The 15,495-nt window shown below is 36.0% G+C and overlaps 1 protein-coding gene across 3 annotated transcripts in view; it reads left to right on the top strand.

Moving 5' to 3' along the window:
• Positions 1 to 15,495, top strand: part of CPED1 (cadherin like and PC-esterase domain containing 1) — a 313,276-nt gene that overhangs the window by 107,109 nt on the left and 190,672 nt on the right. For all 3 annotated transcript variants that reach the window (XM_033193921.1, XM_033193920.1, XM_033193919.1), the window contains exons 6-7: positions 353 to 485; positions 2,540 to 2,708. In XM_033193921.1, coding sequence (XP_033049812.1) covers positions 353 to 485; positions 2,540 to 2,708 — 302 coding nt within the window. The remainder of the gene's footprint in view (positions 1 to 352; positions 486 to 2,539; positions 2,709 to 15,495) is intronic.

Here is a 15,495-nt window from a genome sequence, read left to right as displayed (position 1 = left end):
GCTCTTCCAGCCACCAACCCCTCATTGGGAATGCATCCCTTAACTTTGTAGGATAGGTCAGCTTGATGTTGGACAATTAGAGACATTACACCTACCTCCCCTTCTAAGCAAGAAAATGAAATTAATTATTACAATTGTTTTCCTCCTCTGTAGTAAGAGAACATATGGCAAACAAAGGCCTCTCTAAATATGCATTCATACTTAGTGGAGCCAAGTTTGATTCAGAATGGGGAGAAAAATGGTTGCATATTTCTCATGTACCCTGCAGTTTAACACAGCATACTCTATTTTCAAAGCAGTTCCAAAAAGAAACAATAAAATGACTGTCTTCTGCTCTGTTGAATCTTTTCAGAATTGCAACTTCCAGTGAGTCCCTCTGTGTGTCTGGATCAGGGAACACAATTAAAGCTGAGTACTTCGAGCCACCTTTTAAAAACAGTGAAGCCACGTATGTGGAAACCAGAGGACTGGAGACATGATCAGCTGTAAGCTAATCAGTTTGAATTGTTATAACCAGCATGCATTTTAGGAGACAGCTAACAAGAGAAAAGCACAGAACAGATATGGGGAGTTCACAAGTGTGAATTATTAGTTTCTCTTACATACATTTTCAGCTCTCCTTTTTAGATAAAGAATGCCATCATTGACTTTCTCCTAGATTAATTCAAACCTGTCCTGCCAGAGAATAAACATTTGGGTAAATTGGACTCTTATCTAGTAAGTTACATTAAAGGAAATTGAATTTAAAACCTTGACAATGCAAAACTATAAAATTTTAGCTTCCATTTTATACTCAAATGACTTTGCCTTAGACTGTGAATATGGCTGGATGCATTTTTTCTGCTATTATTTTTTTAATGGCTCTTAGCACCTAAGAAAGTATCTGCTGTATATCAAGTTATCCAAGTTTCCTCCAGGGAAAGGATTTTATAATGTAGATAAATTATAGTGAAAAATTAAGAGGTTTTAATTATCCAAGACACAAATAAGTTTGCCTCATCTAATTTTATAATTATTAAGTAATATTTAAACAGTTAATAGTATTTATTGAAGAATTGTATGCATCTTGTGCCAACCTAGAATTTTAAAGTTAAAACTAGGTCAGGTGCAGTGGCTCATGCCTGGAATCCCAGTGCTTTGGAAGGTCAAGGCAGGAGGATTACTTAAGCCCAGGAGTTTAAGACCAGCCTGAGCAACAGAGCGAGAATCCATCTATACAAAGAATAGAAAAAAATTAGCCAAGCGTGGTGGTGCACGCCTGTCGTCTCAGCTACTCAGGAGGCTGAGGCAGGAGAACCAATTGAGCCCTTGAAGTGGAGGCTGCGGTGAGCTGTGATCGCACCACTTCACTCCAGTCTGAGTGACAGCAAGACCTTGTCTCCAAAAAAAATATATATATATGTGTGTATATATATATATATATATATATATATAAATAAAGGGCAGAGTCCTTTCATTGATCAAACTTAGATATTTAACATTTAGAAATATGATGTAGAAAAGCAAATAATTATATATTTTGGTATCATTTATGATGAAAGCATATTTGTTTCATTACCAAATATTAAACTGGTGTTAGTTTTCCTTTGTAGCCTGAAGTGTTTTCTTTTTTTGTTTGTTTGTTTTTTTTTTTTTTAAATATTTAATCCCTTAAGTTAACTCTTTATTATCTGGGAGTAGGGACATTAGGTAAGATTGAACTAGTGGGCAAAGTATTTTCACATATTCTTGGTGACCTGTTCACTGTGTAAAAACAACACATTTTTCTAGAGAAGAAAAAATAGAGCAAAGGTAGGCAGAGGTAGAAGGTTTTAGGAAGTTTCACTCGAACTGTAATTTATATCACTTTTGTTGCAATGGTATCGTGCATCTGAGGTCATGGGTACTGTGACTGATTTATATATTTATTTTTTAAATTCAACTTTATTCTACATACTATCTTTCCACCTTTTTATTTTATTTATTTATTTATTTGTTTATTTATTTATTTACTTATTTACTTATTGTGAGACAAAGTCTCACTCTGTTGCCCAAGGTGAGGTGCAGTGGTACGATCTCGGCTCACTGCAACCTCTGCCTCCTAGGTTCAAGTGATTCTCCTGCATCAGCCTCTCAAGTAGCTGGGACTACAGGCACCCGCCACCATGCCTGGCTAATTTTTGTATTTTTAGTAGAGATGGGGTTTCACTATGTTGGCCAGGCTGGTCTCGAACTCCTGATCCACCCATCTCGGCTTCCCACAGTGCTGGGGTTATAGGCATAAACCACTGTGCCTAGCCACCTTTTCTACTTTTTAAAAATACTTTGATTAAATCTGGCAGAGTGGGGAACTATTACCAATTTGACTCATTCTAGCTGTACCTCTCCACCACCTGGTGGTGATGCTAATAAGCAATTGAAATTGTTCAAGGAAATCCACACACCGAAGGTGGGCATCCTACAAAGGCTAGAAGCAGTTTACAAAGCTTGAAGGTAATTTGCAAATTACATACTCGACCCTACATTATGGAGCGCTAACTACGTTGTTTTATTTTTTTAGGAATGAAACGACAGTCCTTGCTCCACATGAAACAATCTTTCGAGCCGAAGATCTATCTGCGATTCTTAAAGCGTATGTGTTGGTGACATCCTTAACCCCTTTGCGTGCATTCATTCATTCAACTGGCACAGTTTGGAATCCGCCAAAGAAAAAACGCTTCACTGTCAAGGTAAGCTCTCAGTTGAAGCTATTCTTTCACACAAGCACACTGAAGTAAAGTAAAGTGAGTTGGGCTGCCATCTTCCCACCTTTATGGTTATCAAATCCCATCGAACAAAGATCACATCTTTTTTATTGCTGCAAGAAAAGATTTTCATTTAATAGGTGCAGGTTTAAAAATGAATTGGAAGCAGCTTAATTCACTAGGAATCACAAAGGCTACATTCTTTTTTCTCAATTCATCGTGATAGTTCAATTCTTTGATCTACTTATTACAGAGCTAGTTCGCAGCTATACTCTGTTTTTCTCAATTTTTCACTTATTCAAGAAAAATATGGTCAAAGCAACAAATGGAAATACAATTTTGCCTTTGTGCTTTTTGCTTCACCCTTAGGAAGCATAATGCTAGTTCATTACACCAGTCAATATGGAATATTTGTTGAGGGAAAAATAAAGCTTTCAGGTGTGCCTAATATAGCAAGCTATGACATAAAGGATAATAGGGAATATTTCAGGGAAGAACTTAATAATAATCCCCAAAAGTTTAGTAAGTTATAAAAGGTAGCTCAGGTCAACTGGGCTGAAAATGAGATCTAGTGATGACAATATGTTTAATAAATTTTAAAGAGATTTTGATTTTACAGTATTTTATTGTTCCACATACCAAAAAGAGGAAATGTAAAGAAACTGAAAGAATGCACCGGGTCTCTCATAGTTTCAACAGATTAAAAAATGATTGAACTTGATTTTTTTCAGAATTTACCTTTATAAATTGAATTTTGAATTTTGGAAAATCTTCCAGCTCAAGAAGAAGGCATGAGCAAATTATTAGAATTTATTTCTGGCATCTTATTTTTTTTTATTTAGTATGCTTTCATTTTTTCCTCTTAAACTTTGTTTGCTTTTTCACTGTAAAGCTTAAATATTCTTCTGTAAGTTTAAAAGTTGTGCATTCTTTACATATATAACATACAGTGGTCACTGTTAATTTAAACCATACACTCATGTTTATGTTTTCCTATTCATTTCTTAGACTTTTCAATATTTCTATGTGCTTCCCAACCTTGCCTTCTCAAGATTGACTCTTTTGGTCTCTGTACCACTTCCCCAAATCCCATTATCACAATGTAGATTTTTAGTTTTGGTTGAAATAATCACTTGTTCCTTTTTTTGGTCTTTTTCCCCTCAAATACAAAAAAAACTTTATCAAGACACTTACCATCCTCACTTCCCCACACTGTTTACAATGTCCTCCTGGACTTGTTTCTTTTACTATTCGAGTGTTTTCAATTTGAGTCTGATGTCTTTAATCTTTAATTCTAAAAATCTGTTTTCATGATTTCTTGAAATATTTTTGCTCACTGTTTTTATTCTTCCTTCTTCTGTTGACCAGATTTGATCCTTACAGTTCTATTTATATTATTTGGCTTTTCTTATCTGCTTTCTGGAAGCATTTCTGTTTTCTAAGACAGTTCTTTAATCTTATCTTTTGAATTATACAATCTGTGTCAGTCTGTTTTGCATTGCTATAAAGAAACACCTGAGGCTGGGAAATTTATAAAGAAAAATGTTTATTTAGTTCATGGTTCTGAAGGCTGTACAAGCATGGAACCAGCGTCTGCTTGGTTTCTGATGAGGCCTCAAGAAGCTTCCACTTATGGTGGAAGGCAAAGTGGGAGAAATCGTGTCACATGGTGAGAGAGGGAGCAAGAGCGATGCCAGGCTCTTAAACAAAGCTCTCCTGAGAACTAATAGAAGGAGAAGTCACCACCGGGAAGGCACCAAGCCCTTCATGAGTGATCTGCCCCCACAAGCCAAACAGCTCTCAGCAGGCCCCACCTCCAACATTGGGGATCATATTTCAACTTGAGATTTGGAGGGGGCAAATATCCAAATTATATCAAAATCCTTCTTACACTGTAGCTTTACTGCTATCTCATCTGTTGTCTCTTGTATTTCATCTATTTATTTAATGCTGCATGTATAACTTAAATGCTCATTCCCCTTCACTTAAAAACTAGTATATTTTTATTTACTTCTAATATTTTTACTGTATTCCTCTTTGTTCTTTTTAATGATTTCTTTTTCACATTTTATTTTGCTACTATCTTCTATTATTTCTTTCAGTATATTGCTCATGCTTATTTTAAATTCCTCATCTATCAGTTTTGGCAGCATAATATATGTTGTTCAGTTTGTTGCCTTTCTTTTGAAGTAGGTGTATTTTTTTGTGCGTTCCCTATATTGACATTTAAGCTTAAGTCCTCTTGCAGACATTATTTATTCCAACCAGTACAGTGTTTGGGGAAGGTCAGTCCTTTCAGGTGAATCCAAGGAGAAGGGAGAGAATGTGTTCCAAACATGAAGAAACCACTTTTGGTCGCTTCCCTTTGTAGCCAGGTAACTTCCCTGGTCAGAATTTCACCCCCTAGACTCTCTCAGGCATAAAAGCACTGGGAGGAAGCACACCTTCCTCCATTATACATCATCAAGCCTGGGGGTTGACAGACAGTAGGGGGAGGAGTGAATGCCACATGTGACCAGTAACTCCACACATTTTTTTCATTCTCTCTCCCAAGAAATTCAGCAGTCTGAATCCCAGGCCTGGGCTTAGCATCCTTAACAAGGAAGGAGCAACCAATGATTGTCCTAGGGGAAGACAGGGGAGAGTTAGGAGGAAAACGAAAACATTTTCCTTCAGCCTGTTGCCTCAAGTACCCTCCAACAACACCCCTCCCCCAACTCCACCTATCCCTGACCATGGCTACCACTGGTCAGATCAGTTCACAATAGCTCTAGAATCCCTTTCAAAGAAGTATTTGTTATTTGTTCTTTGTTATCAAATTCTTGCTTGGATCCCATTTCACCTGGGCTAGTGAATCATCTTAACAGGAAACTGAAGCTCTTAGATATTTTAAATAATTTTTAAAGTATTTTTCCTCTTTTTATGTAAGTGCCGCTCCCCCTACCCTGGTACAAGTAACAGGCTAATTTTTTATTTATGTATTTCCTGAAAATAAATCATGAAAAAAGAAATCTCCTTGTGATCTGGTTTTCTTTAGATTTTCATGCTTTATTCACTCTTTCCTTTCTTATTCATGTTTTTGTCTTTTCTGTGAGACAGATGGAAGCTGTGGTTGTAGCACAGGAAAGCATGCAGTTCTTGTCATTTTCATCCTCTCCTTGGGATTTATCTTTTCAAGATCTTGCCTGATTATTCTGGACAATACTGTTATCTCCTCTCAGAGGGAGGTAGTGCAGCTTCCTGGGTCAATGCAGAGAAAGCGATTATTTCCTAACTAGTCCAAAGTTACGTTTGATGATACAGATAAGTTTCAGAAAACAAGAGGATATTCATTTACCCTTCAACTGATGTACTTGTTATTTCAGTTAAATAGATTATAACTCATCTGTTAAATTACTTAACCATCCTCAGAAATACTGCTTTCTCCTGGTATTTTTAGATGTGAAAAATACATAGAAATCTCACACTGCTAATGTGAAGGACAAAACCAAAACCCACTTTAAAAACTACCCACGCTATACCAGCATGTTATTAAACACTGTTCTCAAATTCCACAAAACATAATTTTGTGTGTGTGTGCGTGTGCGTGTGTGTGTGTGTGTGTGTGTCTGTACTGAGTCCTGAATTCAAAGCCCAAATAACTTAGTTAAATCAGTAGTGATTTATGTACTGTGTGATGAGGCAAGCCCACTAAACTAGTTATCAGTGGCCATTTATAGAACATTCTGGCAGCTAAAGAAGGTATGAAGGCAATAACGGATATAACTATGAGCTCATTTATTTCCAATTAGGTCTTCTGCTGAGATACTTTATCTGTTAAAAAGCTTTGTAGAGAGTAAAAAAAATCAAGAAATGCAAATTTGAGGAATAATGGAAAATAGATGCTTTGTAAACTATTTTTAATACCCTTCTATAGAATAAAATATTTAAAAATTTAAGTGTTAGATGTTTCCCAAGGATGTTCAAACCTAAAAGCAGAGGAAGATGTGAAAAGGAAAAAAATTGCAAATGTAATATTTGCTTCCTTTATCGTTTGATCTGATTTTAAAACAACTCTATTTGTTGCTGTTAAGATAATATCATTTACTTGATGAGTATAATAAATCCAATTTTAAGAAATATTTTATTTAAAAATGTCTTCCCTTAAAAAGCTCTCAAATGAATTATAAAACACTTCAGTTTGTATCTATAAATTCAAGAGTAAACCCCTTTCACAAATATTCTAACTATAACTTTTGGTTAAATGAATCTATGTCTGTCTGAAAAAACAGGTCATATAGATTAACTGCAAGAAATGTCATAAATTTAAATTTGATTCTTAGAGCAAAATGTCACAAGTCATCCCTTCATCCGTTGTAAATCACAAAATGAGTTACCCAACAGAGAGGCAACTGTAATATCTGTAACGTTTTATGATGTCTGAAGATTCTTTATACTTCTGACCGTAGTTGACTGACTGTTTTTGTGAAAATGTATTGCTGAAGAGATTTGTGACTTCTGGCAGAAAAGGTTGTCAAAAGCCTTATTTTGTCCAGTCAAGACATAAATTAAATTAATTCTTTGTTTGATCAGCCATCCCATGTTTGAAGATGTTAGATGTGTTGCTATTCCATATTTGACATCAGATATAAAATTATATGAAGATGATCCCTTACATATAATCAGCTCCCTATAAGTGTCTCTTCGATTCAATTGAATCAAAGGTCATTTAAAAAATTTTAACTGCATGAAGAAATTGCCTGAGTCTACTTTATCCTTAACTGCTGTAAGCCAGCCACTCTACTTTGCAATGATATATACATGATATAGATAAATATTATATAAATGATCATTTGTTTTCCAGTAAATGCAGTATTCAGATGTCATAATCTGAATTTCTAGATAACGGCCACTTTGATAGAAATAGGGAAGTCTGGGATACCATAGCCTTTTTTTCAGGTCAGATTTGTGAGTTCTAAATCACCAGCTCTCTACCACCACTGCAATGGCCTTCAGGGGACCATTCTTCCATCTCCCGTGCCTGCAGTTCCCTCTCACATCAATACGATCAACAAATGTGCACAGAGGGCAGAGGAGAACTGTGGCGAAGAGAGGAATGTTGTTATGTACAAGATTCCTTTTTAAAAGATGCATATATCCCTTATTCATTTTGGAAACATGACACAGTTGCAGGGATGAAGTTAGCCTCATTTGTCGTCAATATTTATGAAGTGCCTTTGATAACGTTGGGTGAGATCGCTCATATATTCCCAAGGTAAAAATGAGTAATGTCTTTGGAAGAAGATATAAAGTGACAGTATGGTTTTTCAACCTTGGGAAGTGTTCTTCTCCTGATCTTCATTTTATGTCTAAAACTGCAGGCTATGAAGCAGACCTTGTAAAAGGCTTTTTGACTGAGCATCTGGCCCTTCGCTAGGCCCGGGAGATTTATGTCAGTTGTAGAAAGAATGGGAATAAAAGTCTTCTCCTGAGAGTTTGTAAAAAGAGTTGATGTATTACTTAGCCTACTTTTGCTTGAATTAAATTTTAAAATTGCATCAGGGTGTTCATTTTAAAGTATGATTTTTATATAAACAGAAATTATAAATAACCAGCATGTAATTGAATAAACTTGTGACCAAAGCTGACTTACTTTAAAAACTTTTATATAACTGCAAAATAATCAGCCCACATTGATGTTAGATATTATTTCAAATATACATTTGCTCTAGTAAAAGAATGACTGCCTTCTAACTGTATGTGATTTTAAAGTACATTAATGTAGAATAATTTTATTATTTTGCACTAATACTCTTTATGCCAACTTTGTGTCTTTTTTAAAAGCAATTCATTCACTCATTCATTTCATTCCTTCATTCCCAACTTAGTTCTATTAAAAGATTTGTCAAGTCATTTTGTACATTCATTAATTCTGAAGGCTGAGCTTGGATTATTATCCTAAATGTAAAGAAAACTATTCTTTAATGATGATCATCTTCATTTGGCCAAAATGATAAGCAGTTGACTCTAAGCCTCACAAAGGCAAGAAATGTGTCTGTATTTCCAGAGCCTCACAGAGTGCCTGGCGCATGGCAGATGCTCAAAAATGTTTATCAATGAATCGTTGTCTATCATCCTCATTTTTAATTACCTCATTAATAATAACTTATTAAAAACTGCCATTTGGGGAAAATAAGATTTAAGAGCAGGTTCTACAATAGAAGATAGTAGTATGGATTTACATATTCCATCGTTGTTAATTCAAGCATATTTTCTCTTCTGAACTAGGGTAATGAATGCATAGATATATACAAATATAATTAACTAAAATAATGCTTTATATAGGTAGATACATACACACACACATATATGTGTAGATATACCTACTATATATATATAATGTATTCTAATGACAATGTAAAGGTAAAACCTAACACTAATGAATAAATTTGCTAATTATTATTGCATTTAATACTAGAAAATCAGTAGGCAAGTGTTAATTATATACCCAGAAAAATGGAGGTGAGCTAATACTAAGGGATTTCAGTGTGAAATCAGGTAAGGTAAGTTCATTCCTTCTTCCCTCCTTTAGGATGCTTGAAAGATCGAAAAGTTCCTCAATAGTACTTTGGAGGATAGAATGTGTGTTTCCCTTCTCAGCTCCTCCCCTTTACCTGTCCTGTTGGGAGCCTGCTTCTCCCTGGAGCCATCAAGGGAAGGTATATGCTGGGATGAGGATGGGGTCCGGTTGAGGACTTGAAAAGCACAAGTGTTGTTTCTCTGAACTGGATCCTGGAAGTGTATGGCCTGTGGACTTCACAGAAGCTCTTAAAAATCAATCTCTGCAGGCTCTTCCTCTTTCTGCCATTGGCCAGCACAGTAATGCCACTCAGATTTCTGTTGTGCCTTGCTGATCACAAGTTTATAAAATAAACAGATGTTTAGAGTAAAAACCAAGCCTGGGAAAAGAGGTCTAGTGTAAGCAATCTTTCAAAGCACTTTAAGCATCTATAGAGAGCAGCACCCTCTTAATTTTGTAGTTTCCTATTATTTCTTTAATAGATGAGCCAGCTAAGCCATAAAGATGTTCAAAGACAGAACAGCTGTATTCCCTTTCTTCACTACCCTCCATGCAGAAAGGATTGTTAAGATGGATCTTTGGGTAATGAACCATGAATTAAGGCAAAACTCCCTGCAATCTTCCTAAATGTTTTCTTTTCTGTACAGGCACCTAGAGAGTTACTGAATTTAATTTTATAAATCTTTATCCCTAAGACTTTAACAACAAGGCTTAACTGAGTTTTTCATCACTGTGGTAATGTTAAATATCTTCTGATGACAGGAAAATATATTGGAAGGAAAAAAAAATCACATAAAGTCAGCAAACAAAAGAACAAAAACCAAGAGGAAAAATCTACTTGCCTAAATCTTTTTGAAATCCTTAAAAGAAGAGATTATGCTTATTCTTCATTTACGTGGGAAACAAATCTTTAGTGCCTGGCATAGTACCTAGTATTCAGCAGATTCAGGGGGAGAGAAATGGATTAGAATAGAGACGCCACTCATCAAATAGCTGAAAAGAATCATTAGTAATAAAAATAACTCCTTTACAAAGTGGTATGTGAGTGCAAAGTAATAACAGTGAAAATAATGGCAGTAATTGTCTCCAAAAATTAATTGCTTTAATGCTTAAGTTGTTACAGAATATGTACTCAGTGGGGAAGTTAAATGATTTTTACACTTTTACTTTGGGTATAGAAAAAAAGTAAGTTTTTATCAGTACATTTTGAAACTTATTAAATGTATATCATTTTTGAGATTTTTATTAACAATATCCTTTATTCCTTGAGATCTGTCTCAAAGGCTGTGACAAATTCTAAATATAAAATATCCTCAAATGTGCCAACTAGGTAAAACTGATTTGTCTGCTGAAGGAAGACAGGCTTTTGCTCCCTTCAGGAGAAAATCTGACTTGCATTTGTCTTACGTGATTTATTCATTGTAAGTTTAAAATGAAATACAGCCTTTTTCCTTCCACATATTAAAATGTGGTTTCAAATTTAGAAGAAACAGCAATCTTTTTTCACCAAGGAAGCCTACATAACTGTGAGATGGAGCAAAACAATTGCTGTATTGCCCCCAAGTGGTCTTTTTTGCTATTGTACAAATAGTCTGAGCTGTCCAATGGCAAAAGGAGAAAAGGCAAAAATGCTTAGCAAAGCATGGACCATTTTTCCCCCATTGAATTATACATGTTTATTTTTTAAAGTTATTTTATAACCCATAATTATGGTAAGAAAGCTATACTTTTAAGTAGATTGGGAATGATGATAATTCTTCAGTACAATTTAAGTTACCTAGGCTGCACAATTATTTGGAATGATTTCAGCTTTTGTCAGCCACTGGACATTGTTTTTTCACTTAAGAACATTTTATAAAATTTAATATGCAATGCTATTAAAGAATGGTATCACTTAGATGACTATATATTAAGAAAATTCATTTTTCCAGCTCAAATTCATATCATAAAATATAATATTTTTTTTCTATGGAAAAGTTAAGCCTATTAGTCATAAACTTGTGAGTATACATTTAAGTGAAGAAATGTACATTTTATAATGTTTTTTTCATATAAGGAAATTCAGTGATATTTTCTAGAGCTCTTTCTCCTCAAGGAATTTACTTGAGAGTGGTATAAATATGCAGAGTACACAAATACAGGATACTTTTTATGGCATATTGACTTTACTTAGAAGAAATGACTTATAAACATGCTATACTGTCTTATGTGTAGAACAACCAAAATATGTCAGGGATGTTAAATTGATTTCCATAAACCTCTAGTCTAAACCAGTCACCACAAGCTCGAAAACATCAGCCTGTCCCATTGCCCAAAAATTAAGACCTAAACTTTTTTCCTTAGAAAAACAACAAAAGAAAAAAGATTTTGCAACACAGTTTTAAACTTACTACATAATCCCAGTTTTAAAATTACTCTACAGTTAGAGCTGGCACTCAACGTGTAACACTCAACGTGTAAGACTGCACTACTGTTTCCATGAATCTTTTGTGTTACTTCTGTCTGATTACAACCTGAACCTCAAATCTGCTGTTAACTGGAATTCCTTTCAATTATCTAAATGACCTGGTATTATGATATAGAACTGAGCATCTGTGTTTTGTTTCTCTGAGTGCTACTGAGGCAGCAGAAATGGATTCTCTCCCAGGATTCTTCAGATATATTTTGTATTCTCTACCTTCTGCAACATAAAGACATATTTCATTGCTTTTGTTAGATCTCTTTGGAACGTCTGCCTATAAGGTGGTCATTCTCTCATTGCCTCATTGACTGACACAGAGCATTCCTATACACATCACTCTATCCTCTTTGTCTCAAAACAATTTGTCCTTTCACTCCCTATTTCTAGCCTGTAAAAACCGTTCTTAGAAGCTCGATGAAGCAAGTCTTTAAAATTTAGAGAAAGGGACTTCAAACAGGAGAGGAAATTCCAGGCACCCCTTTATTTACATATATATCCATATCCATATGCACTATGTTTCCCCTCCACATCAGCTTCTTCATATGTGGTCTCTAGTTTCCTGGAATCTAACAGTTCCAGGTACCATAGCCTCATCAATCTGTTTAAAAAACATACTGTTCCAAACTGATGCTTTGGTAGAAATTTCTAGTAGAATAACTTCTGAGTAACTTCTACTAGAAAAATTTTCAGATATATTGAAAAGGTATATGAATTTTTCTATGTGCTTGATTACCCAGATTATCTACATGAAGAATATTTGTTCAAATCACACAGAGAGAAATCATTACTTTAAACTCAAGAAAAACATTATGCTAAGGAAATATATTTCATTTTCATGCCTTCAAGGAGTTACTGTAAAAGAAATGTGATTTTAAAATATGAATAGGACGATGATGACATCCTTTCAGGCTGAGTAATAAGCAAATATCCAATTGCATTTTTGCTTTAAAGGAGAGAGAAATAAATCATCAGCATTCGACCTACAGCACTAGGTATGCAGGAAAGAAAAGAAAAATCCCAAGCCATAGTTCTACAGGTCTGGGGATAGGTGTGCAATAGGAAAGTCCTTGTACAAACTCTATGACCTTAGACAAATCTGCTAACATCTATGGACCACTTTCCATGTCTGTAAAATAGGAATGGTTTTCCTATGGGTTAAATTAGCCTTTTGATTCCTGCTACAAGTATTTACCAGCTACCTCCTATATGCTAGATGTTATGTTAGGCTCCAGTAGCATAGCAGGAAACAAGGCAAAGTCCCTGCCTTTGTAAAATTTATTCTTATATGGAATGACAGATGAAAAACAGATAATTAATTATACACATATAAAGAAATTCGGATCGTTACGGGTATTTAATATATCTAAGAATGAAGTGAACAGGATGGATGCTGACTAGGAAATAACTGGACTGCCCACTTTATGAGAGGTAGAAAGATTGCCCTGAATAGGTAATTCTGTAATGAGACTAAGTGCCATTTGAAGAGATGACAGCGAAATATTACCAGCAAAAGGACAATTCCAAAGTTAGGAGAGTCTTCACATATTCACAGAATGCCACAACCACTGACAGTGTAACATGTTGAACACAAGGTAAGTGGTAGAGAGATTGAGAGGGAGGCAAGAGCCTAATCACACAGGAGTCAGGAAAAGTAAGAAATTGAATTTTTTCCCTGTGGGCAAAGGGATGCCTAAGATAGTGAACAGGAGGTTATCATAATCTGATTTACTTTTTAAGCCCCTTCTGCTGCTGTGTGGAGAATAGATTGAAGAGGATTGTGAATAGAGGCCGAGAAACCAGTTGCAAGGCCATTCAGGGGTCCAGATGAGGAGCAGGGTGGCTTGGCCTAGGTTGGCGAGGTGGCAGTCTAAAAAAGGAGAAATGTGGATACGTTTTGAAGGTAGAAACAAGAATTGGTGTTGGGGTATGAGAGGCTAAAGACAGAGGGTTCAAGGATGACTCTTCAGCCATTATTTGAATGGTGGTGCCATTGACTGAGAGATCAGATCAGGGAGCAACCAGTCAGGAGGAGGAATGGGAAAGAAACGTGAAATGAGGAGGTGGAGAGGTACACAGGTTCCTGTTCATACAGCATCTTACGTATTGAGGCTGGTTCTTACTCACCTACCCCTTCTCAGGCCTTGTCTTGTTTGCTCTGTAACCTGACTGTAAGCCCTACCAGAAAATTTCTCTCCTGGACAATTTAGTGATTCTTTTCCCATTCACTTCCTCTCTCTAGCTTTCTTCTCCCCAGTCACTGCAACCCCTATTTCCAACGAAAGTATCCTACCACGTCTAAATGAACAGAAGAATAACAGTAGCTATTTGCCCATCCTAGTGTGACAGTGAGGTTCCCACAGCTCCAGGTACCCATTGCTATAAAAACAGTCCTGGCAGAGGTGTCTGTTTCTCAGTCACCATAAAATCAGGGGTTATTTTCAAACAGATGGTGCCTCAAATCACAAGTCTAATCTTTTGAAGGATAGTAGAGTGGTCCAGTGTGATGTATTCAGATAAGAGGGTGAGAAGATGCTTAGGAAAATGCTCACCCTAACAAGGGTTCAATCTATTCAATGTTTGGGATGGAAGCAAGAGTGAAGTTAGAGAAGTTTGAAACAAAGAACTCAAATCAGAATTAGAAAGCCTTAAGTTACATTCTAAACACTGAAAATAAAAAAGAAAAAAACACACGAAGTTCTTAGATCACTTTCTCCATATGAGAGGTTCGTGTGAGAAGGAGATGCAGGCTCCATTTCAAAAAGAGGAGAAATGAAGACAAAATTTAAACAATGATAAAAGGCAAATTGAATCAGTCAGCTTTTGCAGAGCAAATCACCTCCAAACTTAGTGACTTCAAATAAGCATTTATTATTTCTTTTGGTTCTATAAATTGTCTGGACGGCCTCTGCTCATCTCTATAGGCAGGTGGTGGCTAAGCTTGACTGAGTGGTCTAGGCTGCCTTCACTCACGCTCCTGCATATTGGCTGGGTATCAGCTAGGGCTGTTGGGATGACTTGGCCATGTGCCTTGAAAAGGCCAAGTCCTTTTCACGTTTTTGCTTGTATAGTAGATTGAATAGCCACCACCAAAAGGATATGTCCATATCCTAACCTCCAGAACCAGTGAATATTACCTTGTTTGGACAAAGGGCCTTGGCAGATATAATTAAATTAGAGATATCAACATGAGATCTTCCTAAATTATCCAGATGGGCCCTGTGTATGTCCTTGGAAGAGAAAGTCAGAGATTTGACACAGAAGAGAAGACACACAAAGGAGAAGATACATCTTCACATCTTCACTCATGTGAAGATGAAGACAGAGATTAGGGTTTTGCACCCACAAGCCAAGGAATGCCAACAACCACCAGGAGTTGAAAAAGACAACGAATGAATTGTCCCTAACATCTTTAAGGGGAAGCGTGGCCATGTGAACATCTTGATTTCTGGACTTCTAGCCTCTAAAACTGCAAGAGAATAAATTTCTCTTGTTTTAAGTTGTCAAGTTTGCAGCAATTTGTTACAGCAGTCCTAAAAAGCAAAAGGAGTTTACATTACATTTGCTACATATCTCATTGGCCAAAGAACATCACATGAACAAGCCAAGATTCAAGGGGTGAAAAAATAGACTCCACCACTGGATGTGAGAAGTTGCAAAGTCACACTGCAAAGGGGTGTGCATACTGGGGTGGGAAGAATTTGTGACAACTTTTTTGCAAACTGCCACACTAATGAAAATAAATACTTTCATGT

Source organism: Trachypithecus francoisi, unplaced genomic scaffold (assembly GCF_009764315.1).
Source record: "Trachypithecus francoisi isolate TF-2019V2 unplaced genomic scaffold, Tfra_2.0 Lachesis_group4, whole genome shotgun sequence".
In the NCBI taxonomy this organism is placed as follows: Eukaryota; Metazoa; Chordata; class Mammalia; order Primates; family Cercopithecidae; genus Trachypithecus; species Trachypithecus francoisi.
This window is presented reverse-complemented; position numbering and strand designations above follow the sequence as displayed.